Source organism: Pinus tabuliformis, chromosome 2_1, assembly GCF_031772625.1.
Source record: "Pinus tabuliformis cultivar Carrire ecotype Pingquan chromosome 2_1, CPIR1, whole genome shotgun sequence".
NCBI classification, from domain to species: Eukaryota; Viridiplantae; Streptophyta; class Pinopsida; order Pinales; family Pinaceae; genus Pinus; species Pinus tabuliformis.
In genome coordinates this window covers 552372683-552389183 of record NC_142299.1, presented here as the reverse complement: position 1 = coordinate 552389183, position 16501 = coordinate 552372683, and the positions used below count along the sequence as shown (strand labels likewise).

The 16501-nt window shown below is 35.9% G+C and overlaps 1 protein-coding gene across 1 annotated transcript; it reads right to left on the bottom strand.

Annotated features, from left to right (window-relative positions):
• Positions 1-15152: 15152 nt before the first annotated feature.
• LOC149201561 (jasmonate-induced oxygenase 2-like) lies at positions 15153-15872 on the bottom strand. The gene is made up of 2 exons (XM_089399773.1): positions 15560-15872; positions 15153-15477 (listed from the first exon to the last, which is right to left on the bottom strand). Exons 1-2 carry the CDS (start codon positions 15656-15658, stop codon positions 15229-15231), a joined length of 348 nt encoding a protein of 115 aa, XP_089255899.1. The 5' UTR covers positions 15659-15872; the 3' UTR covers positions 15153-15228.
• Positions 15873-16501: the final 629 nt, after the last annotated feature.

The following is a 16501-nucleotide window of genomic DNA, read 5'->3' as shown; positions in this document are numbered from 1 at the left end:
ATGAATAGGAATTTATTTTTAACGGAATTTGAAGATTTTTTTATTGCAAAACATATTCAAATATAGTCTATCATAATCGACCATATTAATATATAATACCCTAATATTAAAACCCAATAATATAAAAACTAATTATTAGAAAATAAATATTATTAATACTATTTTTAATATTAACGTTAACAAACCTAATATTATAAACTCTCATATTAAAACCCAATATTATAAACTATTAATAATATATTTCATCATATAATAACAATAATATTAAAGTAGTGAAATTATTATTATTATTAATATTATTATTATTATTGTTATTGTTATTATTATTATTAGCTATAAACTGTATTATTATTATTATTAATCTTGATTGTGACTAATGAACGATGACCTTAATTGCATAAGGTTGACAATGATTAAATTTGGTAGAGAATTATTGACTTTAGTAAACAATGGTTGACTATAACTGAATGTGGTTGATTTGCTTTGACTGAGGATGACTCTGAGTGAAAAATGTTGACTATCGTTAAATATAGTAAACATAGGGTTGACAAAGCTTGATCATGGCCAACTATTTAAACAATGACTATCAAGGTTGAAATTGGTTGACTATTCTCACAAACGTGGTTGACTATGTTTGAATATTAATATTAATCAATAATAATGACAGGAGATTATGGTTGACCAAAGATGAGTAGTGTTGATTTCTAAACCTAAAAATATATTTTTTTAATATATTATATTATATAATAATTAATATTAATATTAAATTCGTTCCATACACCTAATAATTATTAATGTGGTTGATATATGCCTATCAATGTATATAAACCGTATTGACTAATGTGGTGGTGCATGCACTTGATATATGCCTATCAATGCACTTGATATATGCCTATCGATGTATATCAACACATACACTAATATGATTGTTGTGATAGTTAATTAGTATTAAAATAATTGTGATTAATTATAACATCTAAATATAAGTTGAATTATTATCTTTATTAAATAAAAACCATGTTACATTGAATTCTCTACTTATTGTCTTTGCTTAAAAAATAAATAAATCCCTATCAAATAATTTACTTATGGTTTTTTTTATAAGTCTTATCTCTAGAAATATGCTTCTAAAATCATGGGTTATTAACACATTTACTAACCTTTATAAAAATAAAATCTTAAAAAATATATATATATTTTTAATATATATATATATATATATATTAATACTAATGTAACCTCATCTCTTACAATAAAAATACATATGGACACTCATTCTTTTCCGTAAGTTTATTTCTTCGATGTGGTTTTACTTCTATTAAGAAAAGGAATAAAACGTTCTCAATTTTTTCAATTATATTATTTTTCCTCTGCTAAGATGAAGGAAAAGAAATAGAAAAAATCCAAAAGAGATCAATCTAACTCTCATCTAACATCCAAATGATATGAGCCACTTTTAGCATAAAATTCTTTTTTTACATCTGGATGAAGAGAAGTTGGGCATTTAATATAAGTTCAAAATGAAAGGCTAGTAGTTAATCTCTTTAAAACCAATGGAAACACACTTTATCGGAAGGTCCAAAGGAAAAATCAAACATCAATCTCTAAAAGATGGTAAAGATGTGGAATATTCACTTTTGAAAGATAAATGAAGATTTGGCCCTAACTTTAACTAAATGTGTTGCAAACCTATCCTTAGTGCATCCAAGAAGACTACATCATGAGAATACAACAAGAATGCATATCAGAGTACGCAAAGAGGAACCGATAGACACACATGGATAAGACAACCGAATAGGATAAACGTGATATGCTTTATTATTCACAAGATGTACATTTATAATACATTGGTGAGACTACTGGATTCATATTGCAATGTCTCTTAGACTCCCTTTGACCGTTCAACTCCTACACCTTAACCCTTGGTGGATTAGGTGTCCAACATCACCCCCCTTAATCCGAAGGGGTATCTATATGTACAAGAAGAGAGTTGTAATACAAAATGTGCAAAAATGAATGGAAGCACCAGACTAAATGTGCTCTGTGAAATGTTGGTATAAGGTGGTGGTTTAAGAATGACCACCAACACTGGAACACTCAATGCAGTTCTCGAAACTATTCCATGTGTGCCAAGAATCTGAAATATTCGAAACTATTCCATGTGTGCCAAGAATCTGAAATATTCTACTAGAGGAAGTGTCCCTAATACTTTGGAGAGGGATACCTTCAACTTGAAGAGGGGAGGTCTACAACCTAGAGTGGTTTAAGGAAGGCCAACAAGCAAAGGAACACTAGTGTGATTCTTGGAACTCTTCCAAAATGGGAAAGAAGATGAAGTCTTCTGCTAGAGGTAGTATTCCCAATTCTTTGAACAGGGAGAATCTCAACCTGAAGAGGGAGGTATCAACCCCACATATATGGTTTAAGGTTGACCACCAACCAAAATCATGCTCAAGGGCATCTCTGTCTCTAGATACAACTCTGAATCTGGTATGTCGAGTTGTGGCTCAAGCTCGCTTGATGTGGCTTTGAATATTGTACATGACCATCACTTCCCCCCCATTAGGTACAAGGTGAGAAGATGGAGAAAACTCAACTGCAAAACCTTTCAATATTCAAGAATTCTTTTTGTTGTATGAACATAATCTCTTCTTGGTTTTTGAAGCCCATTTCCCTGAAGTGATCCATCCAAGGTGAATCTTTATTCTTGCAGGGAGTTTGTTTTTGATGCATCTGTTTGAAGAATGAGTGGTTTTATGATAATGCTCACATGAATGAAGATGAAAACAATGATCTTTCATATGGCCAACTTGGTCACGGTGTGTGATCTGAGCTTAAACAGTGATGCAACAACTTACAGATATAATCATAAACACAGAGATGCAGCAGAAAAACACTTCATTTCATTAATAGAAAAATATTGAACTATGGTAACAAGCAAAATGGAAATAAGATAGCTTGGTCGATGGTATCTTATCTCTAAGAAGATATGTGGCGGCTTCATGCCTCTGAAATGTGTTACAATGAGGCTCAAGGACCTATTTATTATTGAAAACATGAGAAAACCCTAAACAACCAAAATCCTAAACAACCAAAATCTTAGGCTAAGACCAGGGAAAAACAGAAGACAACCAATATGAGAAGGGCAGGCAGCATTCCACATAGGTTTGTAGCGGGTCAAGCACCTGCAACAAGCCCTCGAAATAACCCAGAATTATGGGTATAGCTTGGTGAGGAGGCTCGCAATATGAACCTTGCAATATTAGAGACAGTACAGGAGTTGAAAAATGAAATGGCCCGATTACGGGAGGATAACGCAAGGTTAACCATGGAACAGGAAAGGATTATAAAGAGACTATCAGACAAGCAGAATCAGCAACCACTGAATCCCAGTGCTAAGCAGCAAAGGGTGTCGGAAGAGCAGAATCACCACACAGAGCTAGAAGAATCAGAAGGAAGGGATGAAGAACGGGAAGAATGATCTAATAATGCTTCCGAGCAACAGACATAAAAAAGGCAACGAGTAGAACTGCAAGGGGAATTTTGTAAGATAAAACCGCCACACTTTGATGGGGAACTGGAGGAAGCAGTCGAGGCTTGGTTGATTAATATGAAAAAATACTTCCAGCTATATGAATACGATCACAACCTCAAGGCACGGTTAGCCATTTTCCAATTACAAGGGAAAGCCACCCTGTGGTGGGAGGAAGTTAAGATTGTTAGAGGAGTAAGTGAGCAGAATATTACCTAGGAAAAATTTCAAAAATACTTGAAGGAAAGATACCTGACAGAATGTTTCTATGACGAAAAAGCAAGAGAATTCCATGACTTGCGACTGGGATAGCAAACCATGGATGAATTTATCACTCGTTTTACTTCATTGCTCCGTTATGTGCCTTATATTAGAGAGGAAAAGGCTAAAGTACAAAGGTTCGTCAGTTGTTTGCCCTTGAATATGAGGGAAGGGATTGAGTTTGACAATCCAAAGACAATGGATGAAGTAATATGTAAAGCCAAGATTTGTTACCAACAAAGTAAACAGATGGGAGAAATTCTAGGTAAAATATGGACAGATAAGAGAAGCAACAAATTGGCTGGAAATAATAAAGGGAATCGAAGTAGAGGTAACAAGGGTTTTTCCAAAGGGTAAAACAGCAAAAATTTACAGAAAAATTTGCTTAGGTCAAAGCCAACCAGTGAGTCCATAATCAACGAACAACCTGGAAAGTTAGATAGTGAAGGGACAACAAGGCCTCCAGTGCAATGTTGGGGCTGTGGTGGGCCTCATTACGTTAAAAACTGTCCTCAATGAAAGGGAACCAAACAGGTTTCCCAGATCCATGAAGCATCGACAGTTGGCGATGTGGGATGTAGTCTACCAAGGATTAATGCTGCCCTAGAAGATTGTCAGGTGGAGTACCAGCCGACCATGGTGGAATTCGAAGGTAAAATCTTAGACCTTATTGTAACTGTTTTAATTGATCCTGGAGCCACATTAATTTATATTAACCCTAAGGTTGTGGAGAATTGTAAATTGCAATCTGTTAAATTTAAGAACCCTTGGCTAGTATAGCTGGCTACAGGGGCAAAGAGACGAGTGCTTGCTAAGGTCAATAACTACCCTTTAAAGATAGCAGGAAAACTAGTGATGGCAGATTTAAATGTGCTTCCCCTTGGTTCGTATGATGTCCTAATTGGTATGGACTGGTTAGAAAAACACTGGTCCATAGTCAACTGTAAAACAAAGACTATCTATTACAAAGATGAGCTTGGAGCAAGGCAAGAGATGCAAGGGATCAAGCAGCCAGTGCAAATTTGGCCAATAACTGCCTCTAAGTTAGCAAAATGCATTCAGAAGGGATGTCAGATTTATGCCATCCAAGTGGGTTATGCTAACTCGAAAGATAAAATAGCCACATTGGAAAACATTCCTCTGATACAATACTTTGCTAATGTGTTTCTGAAGGAGATTCCCGGACTGCCACCTAAGAGAGACATAGACTTTACTATCGAATTGGTGCCAGGGGCAGCCACGGTATCCTGAACACCTTATAGAATGAGCACACCAAAATTGACAGAGCTAAAAATGCAGTTACAAGAGCTGTTAGACAAAAACTACATTCGCCCAACTGTGTCCCCTTGGGGAGCCTCGATATTGTTCGTTAAGAAAAAGAACAGGACCCTTCGCATGTGTATGGATTAGCGTCAGTTGAATAAATTGAAAATTAAAAATAAGTATCCTCTACCCCGGATTGATGAACTTTTTGATCAAGTAAAAGGAGCAACGGTATTCTCCAAGATTGATTTGCGATCAGGGTATGACCAAATCAGGATTAAGGAGGAAGACATAGCTAAGACTACTTTTAGAACAAGATATGGACATTACGAGTTTGTGGTGCTACCCTTTGGGTTAACCAACGCTCCCGCAACTTTTATGTGTTTGATGAACAACATATTTCATCAGTATTTGGATAGGTTTGTGCTAATTTTTATTGATGATATACTGATATATTCCTGAACTATGGAAGAGCACAAGGAGCACCTCAGATTGGTACTGCAAACCCTCCGAGAACACCAGTTATATGCCAAGTTCAGCAAGTGCGATTTCTTTAAGGAACAAATACAATATTTGGGACATATAATCAGAAAAGAATGGATCAAGGTGGACCTCAAAAAGATAAGGACCATAATGGAATGGCTGGTACCAAAGGATGTGGCAGACATCAGATCCTTCATGGGTTTACCATGTTATTATAGACGGTTTGTAGAAGGATTCTTGAGAGTAGCGTATCCTATCACATCCTTACAGAAAAAGGGAAGAACTTTTAGGTGGACCCCCGAATGCCAAAAACGTTTTGAGCAACTTAAGCATCTGCTCACCACCGCACCCATTCTAAGCATAGCTGATCCTATCAAATACTATGTGGTGTGAACTGATGCAAGAAAAGGAGTAGGAGGTGTGTTGATGTAAGAAGGGAGGGTAATTGCTTACGAGTCAAGGAAACTAAAAGAACATGAGCAGAAATATTCCGCTTATGATCTAGAGTTGGCAGTCGTCATTGACGCTTTGAAAATGTGGCGACATTACCTTATGGGAAGGAAATTTTTATTATTGACAGACCACCATAGTCTAACCAATTATTTTAGCTAGCCCACCTTAAATGCTAGGCAAGCACGGTGGGTGGATTTCCTAAGTGGTTTTGATTTCGAGATCAAGCATTTGAAAGGGAAAGAGAATCGGGTGGTGGACGCTTTAAGTCGGAAATTACAATGTTTATATGAGATTTCTTGCAGCGAATGGAAAATCCCCTTCGAAGAGATGATTAAAAAAGCAGCAGAACAAGATACTGTATATCAGCAAATAAAACAGCAAGTAAAACACTCCACCAACAAGGAAAAACAACAGGGTTATGCTTTAGGTACTGTTGGAATGTTGTATTATTAGGAGAGGTTGTATGTGCCCTATCAAAACAGCATTAAAATTTTGATTTTGTATGAATTTCATAAAGTCACTATGCTGGACACCTAGGATATCAGAAAATGATCACAACATTCCAGAAGGAATATTATTGGCCAGGTATGAAGAAGGATGTGGTTGAGTACCTGGCACGTTGTCTGGAGTGCCAACAAATTAAGGCAGAGCACCAACATCCTATAGGGTTATTACAACCATTTTCCATTCCGAAATGGAAGTGGGAAACCATCTCCATGGACTTCATAACGGGTTTGCCCAAAACAAAGAGAAATAAAGATTCCATCATGGTGGTGGTGGACAAATTAAGTAAATTGGCACATTTTATACATGTGCAATCTACTTATAGAGCTGTGCAGATTGCCCACATCTTCATGCAGAATATATTTAGGCTGCATGGGTTACCTAAAACAATAATTTCGAACCGTGATGTAAAATTTACCTCGACTTTTTGGAAAACATTGTTTGGAGAATTAGGAACTCAGTTGAATTTCAGTACAACTTATCACCCTCAGACTAATAGACAAATAGAATGGGTGAACCAGGTGGTGGAAGACATGTTAAGGGCATATGTAATGCAGCAACTGACCAAGTGGGAAGATTATCTGCACGTGGTCGAGTTCGCATATAATAATGGCTATCATACGTCATCACAAATGAGCCCATTTGAAGTATTGTATGGGCGGAAGTGTCGCACACCGTCAAGGTAGGGTGGACCAGAAGACAGATTAATGTTGGGACCCGACATGCTTAAGGAAATGGAGGAAATGGTTAAGAAAGTGTGAGTCAATTTAAAGGCAGCTCAGGATAGGCAAAAGAATTTTGCTAACTAGAAAAGGAAGTTTAAGGAATATCAAGTCAGTGATCATGTATATATAATAATTCAAGCAAAAAAGACCACATTACAATGGAGTGGGTGCGCTAAGTTGGCACCCCGATTTTGTGGACCCTTTCAGGTCTTAGCAAGAATTGGGCCAGTAGCTTACCAGCTCACTCTGCCAAGTCATATATGGGTCCATAACGTCTTCCATGTTTCCGTATTAAAAAAATATGTTTATGATCCTAAGCATGTAATCCGTTGGCAGGATATACAGGTAAGAAAAACTCCAGTAGAGCAAACTGAATGAGTTTCTTTAAAAAAACTGATTTAAGATGTTGCATGTTTCAGGTCGAACCGGAAGGAGAAATCTTGGTCGAGCCGCTGAACATCCTCGACCGGAGAGAAGTAATGTTGCGGAAGCGAGCTATTACCCAAGTTAAGGTGCAGTGGCAACACTTTGGGCCTGATGAGGCCACCTGGGAAGATGAAGAGCTCATGAAAAAAGCTTATCCAGGGCTATTCATGGCTGAAAGACATCGGGACGATGTCCAATTTCAGGAGGGGGAGATGTAATGCCCCAGGATAAATGTAAATATTTGACTTTACTGTGGTAAATGAAAAACTGAATATGATATTATTATCTGTTTGCATTTAATAATATTTTCTTTTAAAAAAAAGAAAAGAAATGTTTCTTTAAGAGTTGGAAACTTCTCAAGGAGGAAGTTGAGAAAAAAAAAGACAGCTGCTATGATTCCAACCCTAACTGCTTTCCCTAACTGGAAGGGCTTCCATAAGAAAAGGGAAAAAAAATGGGGAAAATTCTGTGCTATTGGAACAGGGAGAAAAGAGGAAAAGAAAGGAAAAAAATGGCTAAGTCTCATGATGACCAGATAGCCAAGCACTAAGTGCAAGCATCTTGCTGTGGACAGTGGTCCTGCAAGAGAGCTAGGGGGAGATTCTAGTCTCAAAAGACGAATCTCAAGGACGGGTGGCAGATAGGAAGCAGATGAACAGAGGTAATCTCGGCTTCTCAAGTGTTCGCAAGTTATAGTGTCATAGGTAAGTGGGCCAAACCACTTAGAAAGCATTCAAAAGTATTAATGAGGTAATCCATGTTAAATGTTTGCACTGTTATGATATATTATCTAAAACCTGAGCCAACTGTGGAAGTGACTCTTACTAGGTGCCCATGTTATTTTCTTAAAAAAAAAAAAGAATACTGTAGGGGTCATCTTGAAACTGTACAGTTAAAGAAAAGATATATATATATATATATATATATATATATATATATATATATATATATATATATATATATATATATATATATAAGTTTCTCTTTTACTCTGATTAGTTATGAGCATAGCACTGTGGAGGAGGTGTAGAGTTTGCGCAACAAGGAAAGAGAAAAGAGCAGGAAACCGTAGTCGGACCATTTTCTAGAAAAAGGGGTCTTGCTGGGATAGTGATGTAGGAAAAGTTTATAGGAAATAAAAGACATAATTAAACAAGACTGATGTAAGCTTAGTTCGGTTAACGCTCTAGGCACGGGAAGAAATGCAACAAGCTGGCAAACAAACCAACCCCAACAAGAAAGATTTGGAACGAACTCAGAAGAAACAAGTGTAGGTCCTATTCATATTTTTTAAAAGAAAAGAACAACAGCTGTGAAACATGGGAATTAGCTGCTAAAGGCCGAGCTCTGTTTAACCTTCTAGAATATAGCTAAATAAGTTTTCTACAAAAAGGAATTGCAAACCCAATGTGACCAGAAACCTCGGTGTAGGGTCTCAAGTCTAAATTTAAATGCTTGCTGCAACAAGAATTAAATTACAAATAAATTACAAAACGAAGACCCATTTATGATGGTCAACCCTGTTCTTTGGGTGAATGGCCTTCCTAGATTCCATATGAAAAATCAAAACCCCATCAAGATAACTAAGTTAATCGAACAGATAAGAAGTTGGCAAATGACCATATTGTCCAAGTTGGAATACAAATAAGAATTAGCAAAGGGTTTCATTGCCAAACCAAATGCCCAAATAAAACAAAGAAATCATAAGCATCACCTCCGCCGAATAGTGTAGCTAGAGGAGTGTATAGAATAAGCAGTCGAGGGACAATAAATATATGAAAACAATTCATATATTTTTTGTAGATTATTAAACTAAAAGAGCCATAGAAATAACAGCTGAGGAACATTTATATATAATGGTATCACATGGAATATATCTGCAGAATAGCAAAGCTAGGAGCTGTAAAAAATAAACAAAATACATGATAGTGATGTTTGGAAAGCAGCACAAGTACCTTACGAAAACATAACCCAGGAAGGAAGCCTTCCAGATGCACAAGAACTACCAATTTAATTACCCAATAGTCCAGATTACAATTGTATGCATCTATCAGAACTTTTAATAAGCAGTAAACAAAATAAACGAGTCATACTATAGGGAAGCTTAATACATTTACAAGTTGGCCAGTGCGGCTGAAAAGACTTTAGAGGTAAAAACCTTCGAAGTTAAATCCTTTACTTGGAAAAAAAATATAATACAAGAGTAACAGAATGTCAACCCTCGAATTGAAACCCAAGGGGAATACCCTCTACATTACATATACATTAAGTAAATACCAGATATGAGATTCGAGCAGATAGTTGGACTACACAGGAAGGGCTAAACGTTCCTTCTGCTAGAAAATATAGAAGTACTAAAACTTAATGACCACAACCAGGGCAGAAACCCTCATACCCGGCGGAATTTCGAAGTTAATCCCACTCTTGCAAGACTTTGCTCCCATCCGGAACCAAGCGTGAAACCAGAGTGGAAAAGATCCTGCGTGAGACCACCAAAGATAGGTTGAATAGCCGAAGAAGTTCTCAGAGAAAAAGAAGAGAAATTTGAATGCAAAGGGGGTAGGATTATACCATTATTGCATAAAGAAAAATGGGCATGAATAGTCTACATAACTAAAATCTTACCCGGTGACCGGTCTCTGAAGGCGAGGACAGGATTTTGTGTTCTGAGCGTCCTCCACAATCTCCATAGGAACTTGGTTCAAAGCAAAGAGCAAGGACCATGGACAAATGTAGCAAACCGAGCAGTGAACCAAGAGAAATGGCAGATGAATGAGTCTCCGAATGGGTACCAAGGAATGTGAACAAGGACAAAGCCATCTACATCCGTTGGATCATCAAGCAAAACCCAACACTGTCGATTCAACAGGAATCCTAAGGTAGTAGCCGAGAAGATTAGGACTGCACATGCCACGTACAGTGGTAGTACAAATATTTAATAAACATTCCAATTTAATCAAAATCAAGCGGATAGCCGACAGTAAGAAATCTCTAACCCAAGTTTCTATACCAAACAACGGCATAGATCGATTTGCATTGTCAAAAGAGCCCTGCCTAACTTAATGCTGAGTTACGAACTTCATAAATGCAGGGGATTAATGTGTACTTTCAATAGGATGGGAAATAAAACAGTAATTGCGAATGTCAGAATGATGCATCTACATATTGTAGTAAAAAAAAAAAATATGGGTGTATGCCACGCATAGAGGAAAGTAGATCCACTATCTCGTAAAATTTATGATCCATCAAATTATGAGGTTGACATAGTGTGCATGATGATTAATCCTAGGGTATAAGGAGGGCGGCTCGCACTGCAACATCTCCCTGCCTCAAGGCCTAGTGAGGCGGCAACTGAGTTTTCCCCACATATCCTATCTCAACTACCTCATCCATGATATTGAAAATTAAAATTAAAATTTAAAAAAAGTCTTCTTATATTTTTAATAATGAATATTGTTTTTAAATAAAACTGAAATTTTAATAATATTTTGATATAAGACTAGAAATTATTATTGCACATTAAAGTTAAAGGAAATCAACCAGATGTATTGAAAAGTTATGATATTAATATACTGTATACGAATTATATTAATACAATATATCTGGTCAAGTTATATATATTATATTAATATATATAACTTATGTCAATACACTCTACAAACTTAGAGGACATGATTGATTTATTTAAGACTGGAAAGCAACCCTTTTGTCAGAACATATCTGCAACCATTGCCGTAGAGAACAACCAACCCACCACATTTAGCACCAGAGCTAGCAAGCACATGCTCAATAGCTAGCCTCAATAATTAGCCATGTGTTTTGACGAAAGGAAAATGCTGACAGCCATACGATGATTTCTACCGAAAGACTTTTCTTAACTAATATATTGTTAAATTAAACAAATAATTACTTAGAATCATATTCCCTCTTCTAGGGTCTAAGGTTGAAATCTAATGTTTTCTCAAGAAATAAATATCTCTAGTCCCTCGATTATTAGAGATTCCTTGCCTAATGTAGGCACCTCATAATTCCAAGGGACATTAAGAATTAATGGAACTCAAATTTTTAAGTGCTTAACACCCCTATATCGGGCATCATTATTAGAGAAGTGTGCAATGCACAAATTCGAGATGGGTGCAAGTCTTCCGAGGTTCAATCGAAGAGGCTAATATAATATGATCTCAGTGCCACCTCAATACTTTTACAACAATGATTAGATTATTATAATTAATTTCACTATGTTGGATGTTCTTTGGTTCAACGTTGATAAGATAATCCTAATATATTATGATCTCATGGCTACCTCAATACTTTTATAGCAATGATTGGATTATAATAATTAATTGCACTATGTTGGATGTTCTTTGGTTCAATGTTGATAGGATAATCCCATGTGAAAGTATTCAGGGTGATGCAATTCACATTATAGAAATGATGTCAGATAATTTTTAGGGGTGCCCTTAGAAATCATATAAGGAATCCACACGAAATGCACAACATTCCTGAATCTTTGATGGAAAGGTGATGACCTAAAAGTTTGGACTATAAATTTGGTAATTCACTAAAAAGTTAGAGGGGTAAGGGAAATTTGGAAGGTTTTTTTTGTTATCTTTGGTAGCTTCTTATAATGCTTTGATTTGCATTTTGGTTGTGAAGGGAAATTGGTTAAAATTGAAATTTGAAGAATTTGTAAGGGTTTCCATGCGAGGGGAAGATTTTTTTTTGAGTTTTCTCATGGCCATAGTTGGGCTTCATATGATCAAGAGGAGTGAGGGAGTACAAAGCCTAACTTCAACATGGAAATCACTTTGTGGTTAGCTCAAATTATGGGTGGATTAGTGTTCTATGTTACAAGTATTGGGTATGTATTTCCTGTCTTCACTCTCTTATTTTTTCTGGGCATATTTCATGAATTTGGGTCTATAAATTGCTCTTGTAGTCCCAATATTCTTTATGCAGCTGAGGGATATAATTTTGGGTCTTTTAACAACTTGGTTGATAATACAATTTTTCACTCTCTTTTTTTTTGTAGGGGGGGTGAAGGTACTTATGTTAGGTAAAGATTAGTGTTCTATCTTACAAGTATTAGGTATGTATTTGCTGCTTCACTCTCTTGTTTTTTCTATGCATATTTCATGCATTTGGGTATATAAAGTTCTCCTGGAGTCCCAATATTCTTTATGCAGCCCAGGGATATAATTTTGGGTCCTTTAACAACTAGGTTGATCATAGAATTTTTTACCTTTTTTTTTGGCGGGCGGGGGGTGCGCTGGGGGGACAAGGTACTTATGGTGGGCTAAAGAATGCTTTAGAGCTCAAGTTTGCAAAGTCCCAACTCTCCGTCTGTGGATTGGTTAAATTAATACCTTCTTTTTTCTCAAGTTGTAAAGATTGCATTGTCTCAATCTCAGCAAGGTTGGTCTCACTAGGAGCATCGACAATGCTAGTTGATTTTTAGATCTTGGGAAGAGTGGGCATGTATATGCTTGAGTTCGTAGACTGGATCTCTTCCAAAATATTTTCTCTTTTTAGACCACTGGAACCATTAGAGGTTTAGGAGAGAAGTAAATATGTCTCCTCAAATTGAGGAGTTTAGACACTTGATGGGGCACATCTCCCATCTTTTATGGTTTAATCAAGTAGTAGTCATTGTGACCATAGTTATGGACCTGTTAATTAAAAATTGAACCACAATATGGAGAACTGAAGATGAAGTGTCAATGTCCAAAGAGCAAGTGGAAGAATCGCTTCTTTCTGCCAACCACAGCCACCATGTAGCATTCCTCCTCCAATAATTCCATTGGACTAGAGCTTCCCTATCTCCTCTCTAGCTTAGGAGCTTCTGATCACATATTGACCTTCCTTCCCAGATGATTTAATATATTTCTAAAATTTCATAAAATTTTGAATTTTGGCATATCTACTCATATTGGCATAAGAATTAAACATTGAACCACTATATGGAGAACTGAAGATGAAGTGTCAATGTCCATTGAGCAAGTGGAAGAATCACTTCTTTCTATCAACCACAACCACCATGTAGCATTTCTCCTCCAATAATTCCAGTGGACTAGAGCTTCCCTATTTCCTCTCTAGGTTGGGAGCTTTTGATCACATGTTGACCTTCCTTCCGAGATGAATTAATATATTTCTAAAATTTTGATTTTTGGCATATCTACTCATATTGGCATATCTACTCATATTGGCATAAGAATTTAGCTATAAATTCAAAATATTGAGAATGTAAATACTCTGCCTAGTCATGCTTTCTTTATACTTATAAAATAATTTTTCAGCAATATAAATTTCTTTAAAAAAAAAGAAATATATATGTATTTATGAGATTAATAAAATTACAAAAATGATTACTTTTCATTAGTTGACTATAAACCCCATTTTTTTATTTTTTTTTCATAATGAATGTATTATAAACTTACCTTATATCATAGTATAAGAAAAATGTTGTCATATAACCTATTTTATATATATATATAAAACACTCCATCATTTTTAATTTTTTATTATTTAATATTAAAATTTTCCTTTTATTATTTAATATTAAAAAATTAATATAGAATATAAAAATAAATAATAAGAAATTTACCAATTAAACTTACTTATTTGACTATATCCCTTATCATTTATCGAATGACTAGTTAACTTAAAGTTACACCCAAAGTCCAAATCAATAAATTCAAATTCCAAAATTAAAACGCATCCCATTTTAATCCAAGGGCATTAGGAATCTTAACTATTTTTTCTATCTTACTTTATAATCGAGAGCAGTCAAACAAATGCTACATTGTTAGAGAGGACGCATAGCATATGCAATTACAACACTACTGAAAAATCATTTCTGATATCCGAAACTTCAGCGAAGATTTTGATGTTAATTTCTGATCGTAAAGCGTCACTATTTCATTTCACCCACTCTTGCTGTTGTTGGTGCTCGCTGATTTATATGCCTGACTAATCACGCTTACATTGAAACCATCGGACATAAAAATTGTCTGCACCTCTCGTCGTTCAGTGGGAGAGCAGCAGACTTTTCGGATACTAATTTTAGTCAAATTTATCGCCTCGAGTATCTTTTCCTCGGGTTCTTGTCACATGGGACGTTCTTCAGTCTCCTGGCCAGAAGCAGGTTTGTGGCAGGTCTGTCAACTGTTTTGACAGAAACGCCATAATATACGCTTTCCCTCACGTCCTTCTCAGGACTCCTGAACTGCCATTTCAAATATATGGTCTGCTGTATTAAATTTTTTAAGAACAGCCAGACACTGAGCATGCAAACATTACTTATCACAGAAATATATTTACAATCAGATAACGGGAGACTAGGCAAACATTACTTAATACACAAATATAGGTATATATATTCATTCAAACATTAAACACACAAGTATATATACATTGAGATAACAGGAGACTTACATCCAGATATATCCTTAAACAATTAGTCTTTTCTCAAGTCCAGAGAAGTATGATTATCTAAATACAGGCGAACCAACAAGTACAGAGGCAATGGAAATGCTCCATGATAAACCGTTACAATAATTAGAATAGTATGATGTTACTATTCTATCGAAAATTTATGGTGGAATTTACGTAGGACTTTCCTTTAGTTCCAGTAGTTCGAATGAACTTCCTGTATTCATTAAACGTCATCTGCCCGTATCTTGGAGGGCTGGATTCATCGATCAGCTCCTTTATAGGCCCGACTTCCTTTTCCCCATTAGGGTTACAGAAAACTACAATCGACATTCGTTCCTTCTTCTTGTTAACAACGCAACTGTGTTCCACGCTTTTGTAAATTCCGTTTGTCAATATCTGCGCAAAAGATAAGTAAGAAACCTGAAACCACTTTGTCCATGTCCATGGATTTTAACAAAATATTATTTGAAGCACTCACCTCTATTTGATCGCCTAGGTTTATCGTCAAAGCATTAGCAACAGGCCGCACGGGCACCCAATAATTTATTTTTTCGAACCTGCAGGCCAACGACATCATTCTGTAGTAGAACGGTTATTCCTCCAGGGTCGGAGTGAGGGGAGAGCCCATAAGTCAGTTCCGGCTGTGGACACACGGGATAATAATTGATTCGAACGCAAATTCCAATGCTCTCCTCATTGCCAAAAGCTTCCTTTAGATAGTCTGGAGGAAGGCCCAGATTCTCTGAAAACACAGATAGCAAGGTCTTGCAAAGATCCAACATTTCTTCACAGTACTCCTTCGTTCTAGCCCTGTCATGTAAGCAAATATCACAGACTGAGAATACATTATCGATCTTTCATGACTGCATACACTGAAAAAAAAAACTTTGAATCCAAGCCAGCAGATTCTTATTTATTGTAATTTTAGGTTAACAGCTTGAACAAGGATGTTAATAAACAGGTTAGCAGATTCTTATTTATTTATTGTAATTTTAGGTTAACAGGTTGAACAAGGTAAAATCTAAGTTAACGAAAATGGCCAATTCAAACATACCCGTGCCTATTAACTAAAATACTATACACCAAAGCATTTATATTTTAATTTAATAGTTAGGTGTTTGAGTCTTTCGGTCCATGTCCAATTCAAATCTATTTTAGCTACCTTCTTTTAATGCAGTTTAGAGATATGTTTTGGGATATGGATACGATTGGTCACCACATTCAGAAGAAAATTCAGATATATTAATGGAAAGGATCTGCTCAAAAGCTTTGAAGAAATTTAACCATATAAACTCCCAATAAAAAATACTTAATAACAAAAACTCCCCACTAAACTATCCTGTAAGACTAAATCCATTCTGGCTAATTATGATGTTGGCTGATATATTAACGGAAAATACTATCTACAAATATAAAAACC

What these genes read in the sequence shown, in the direction of transcription:
- LOC149201561 (XM_089399773.1), bottom strand. Translation starts at nt 15,658, where the DNA reads ATGATGTCGTTGGCCTGCAGGTTCGAAAAAATAAATTATTGGGTGCCC. An exon ending in ACCTAGGCGATCAAATAGAG is followed by an intron (nt 15,478 to 15,559) that starts GTGAGTGCTTCA and finishes TCTTTTGCGCAG; the next exon opens with ATATTGACAAACGGAATTTA.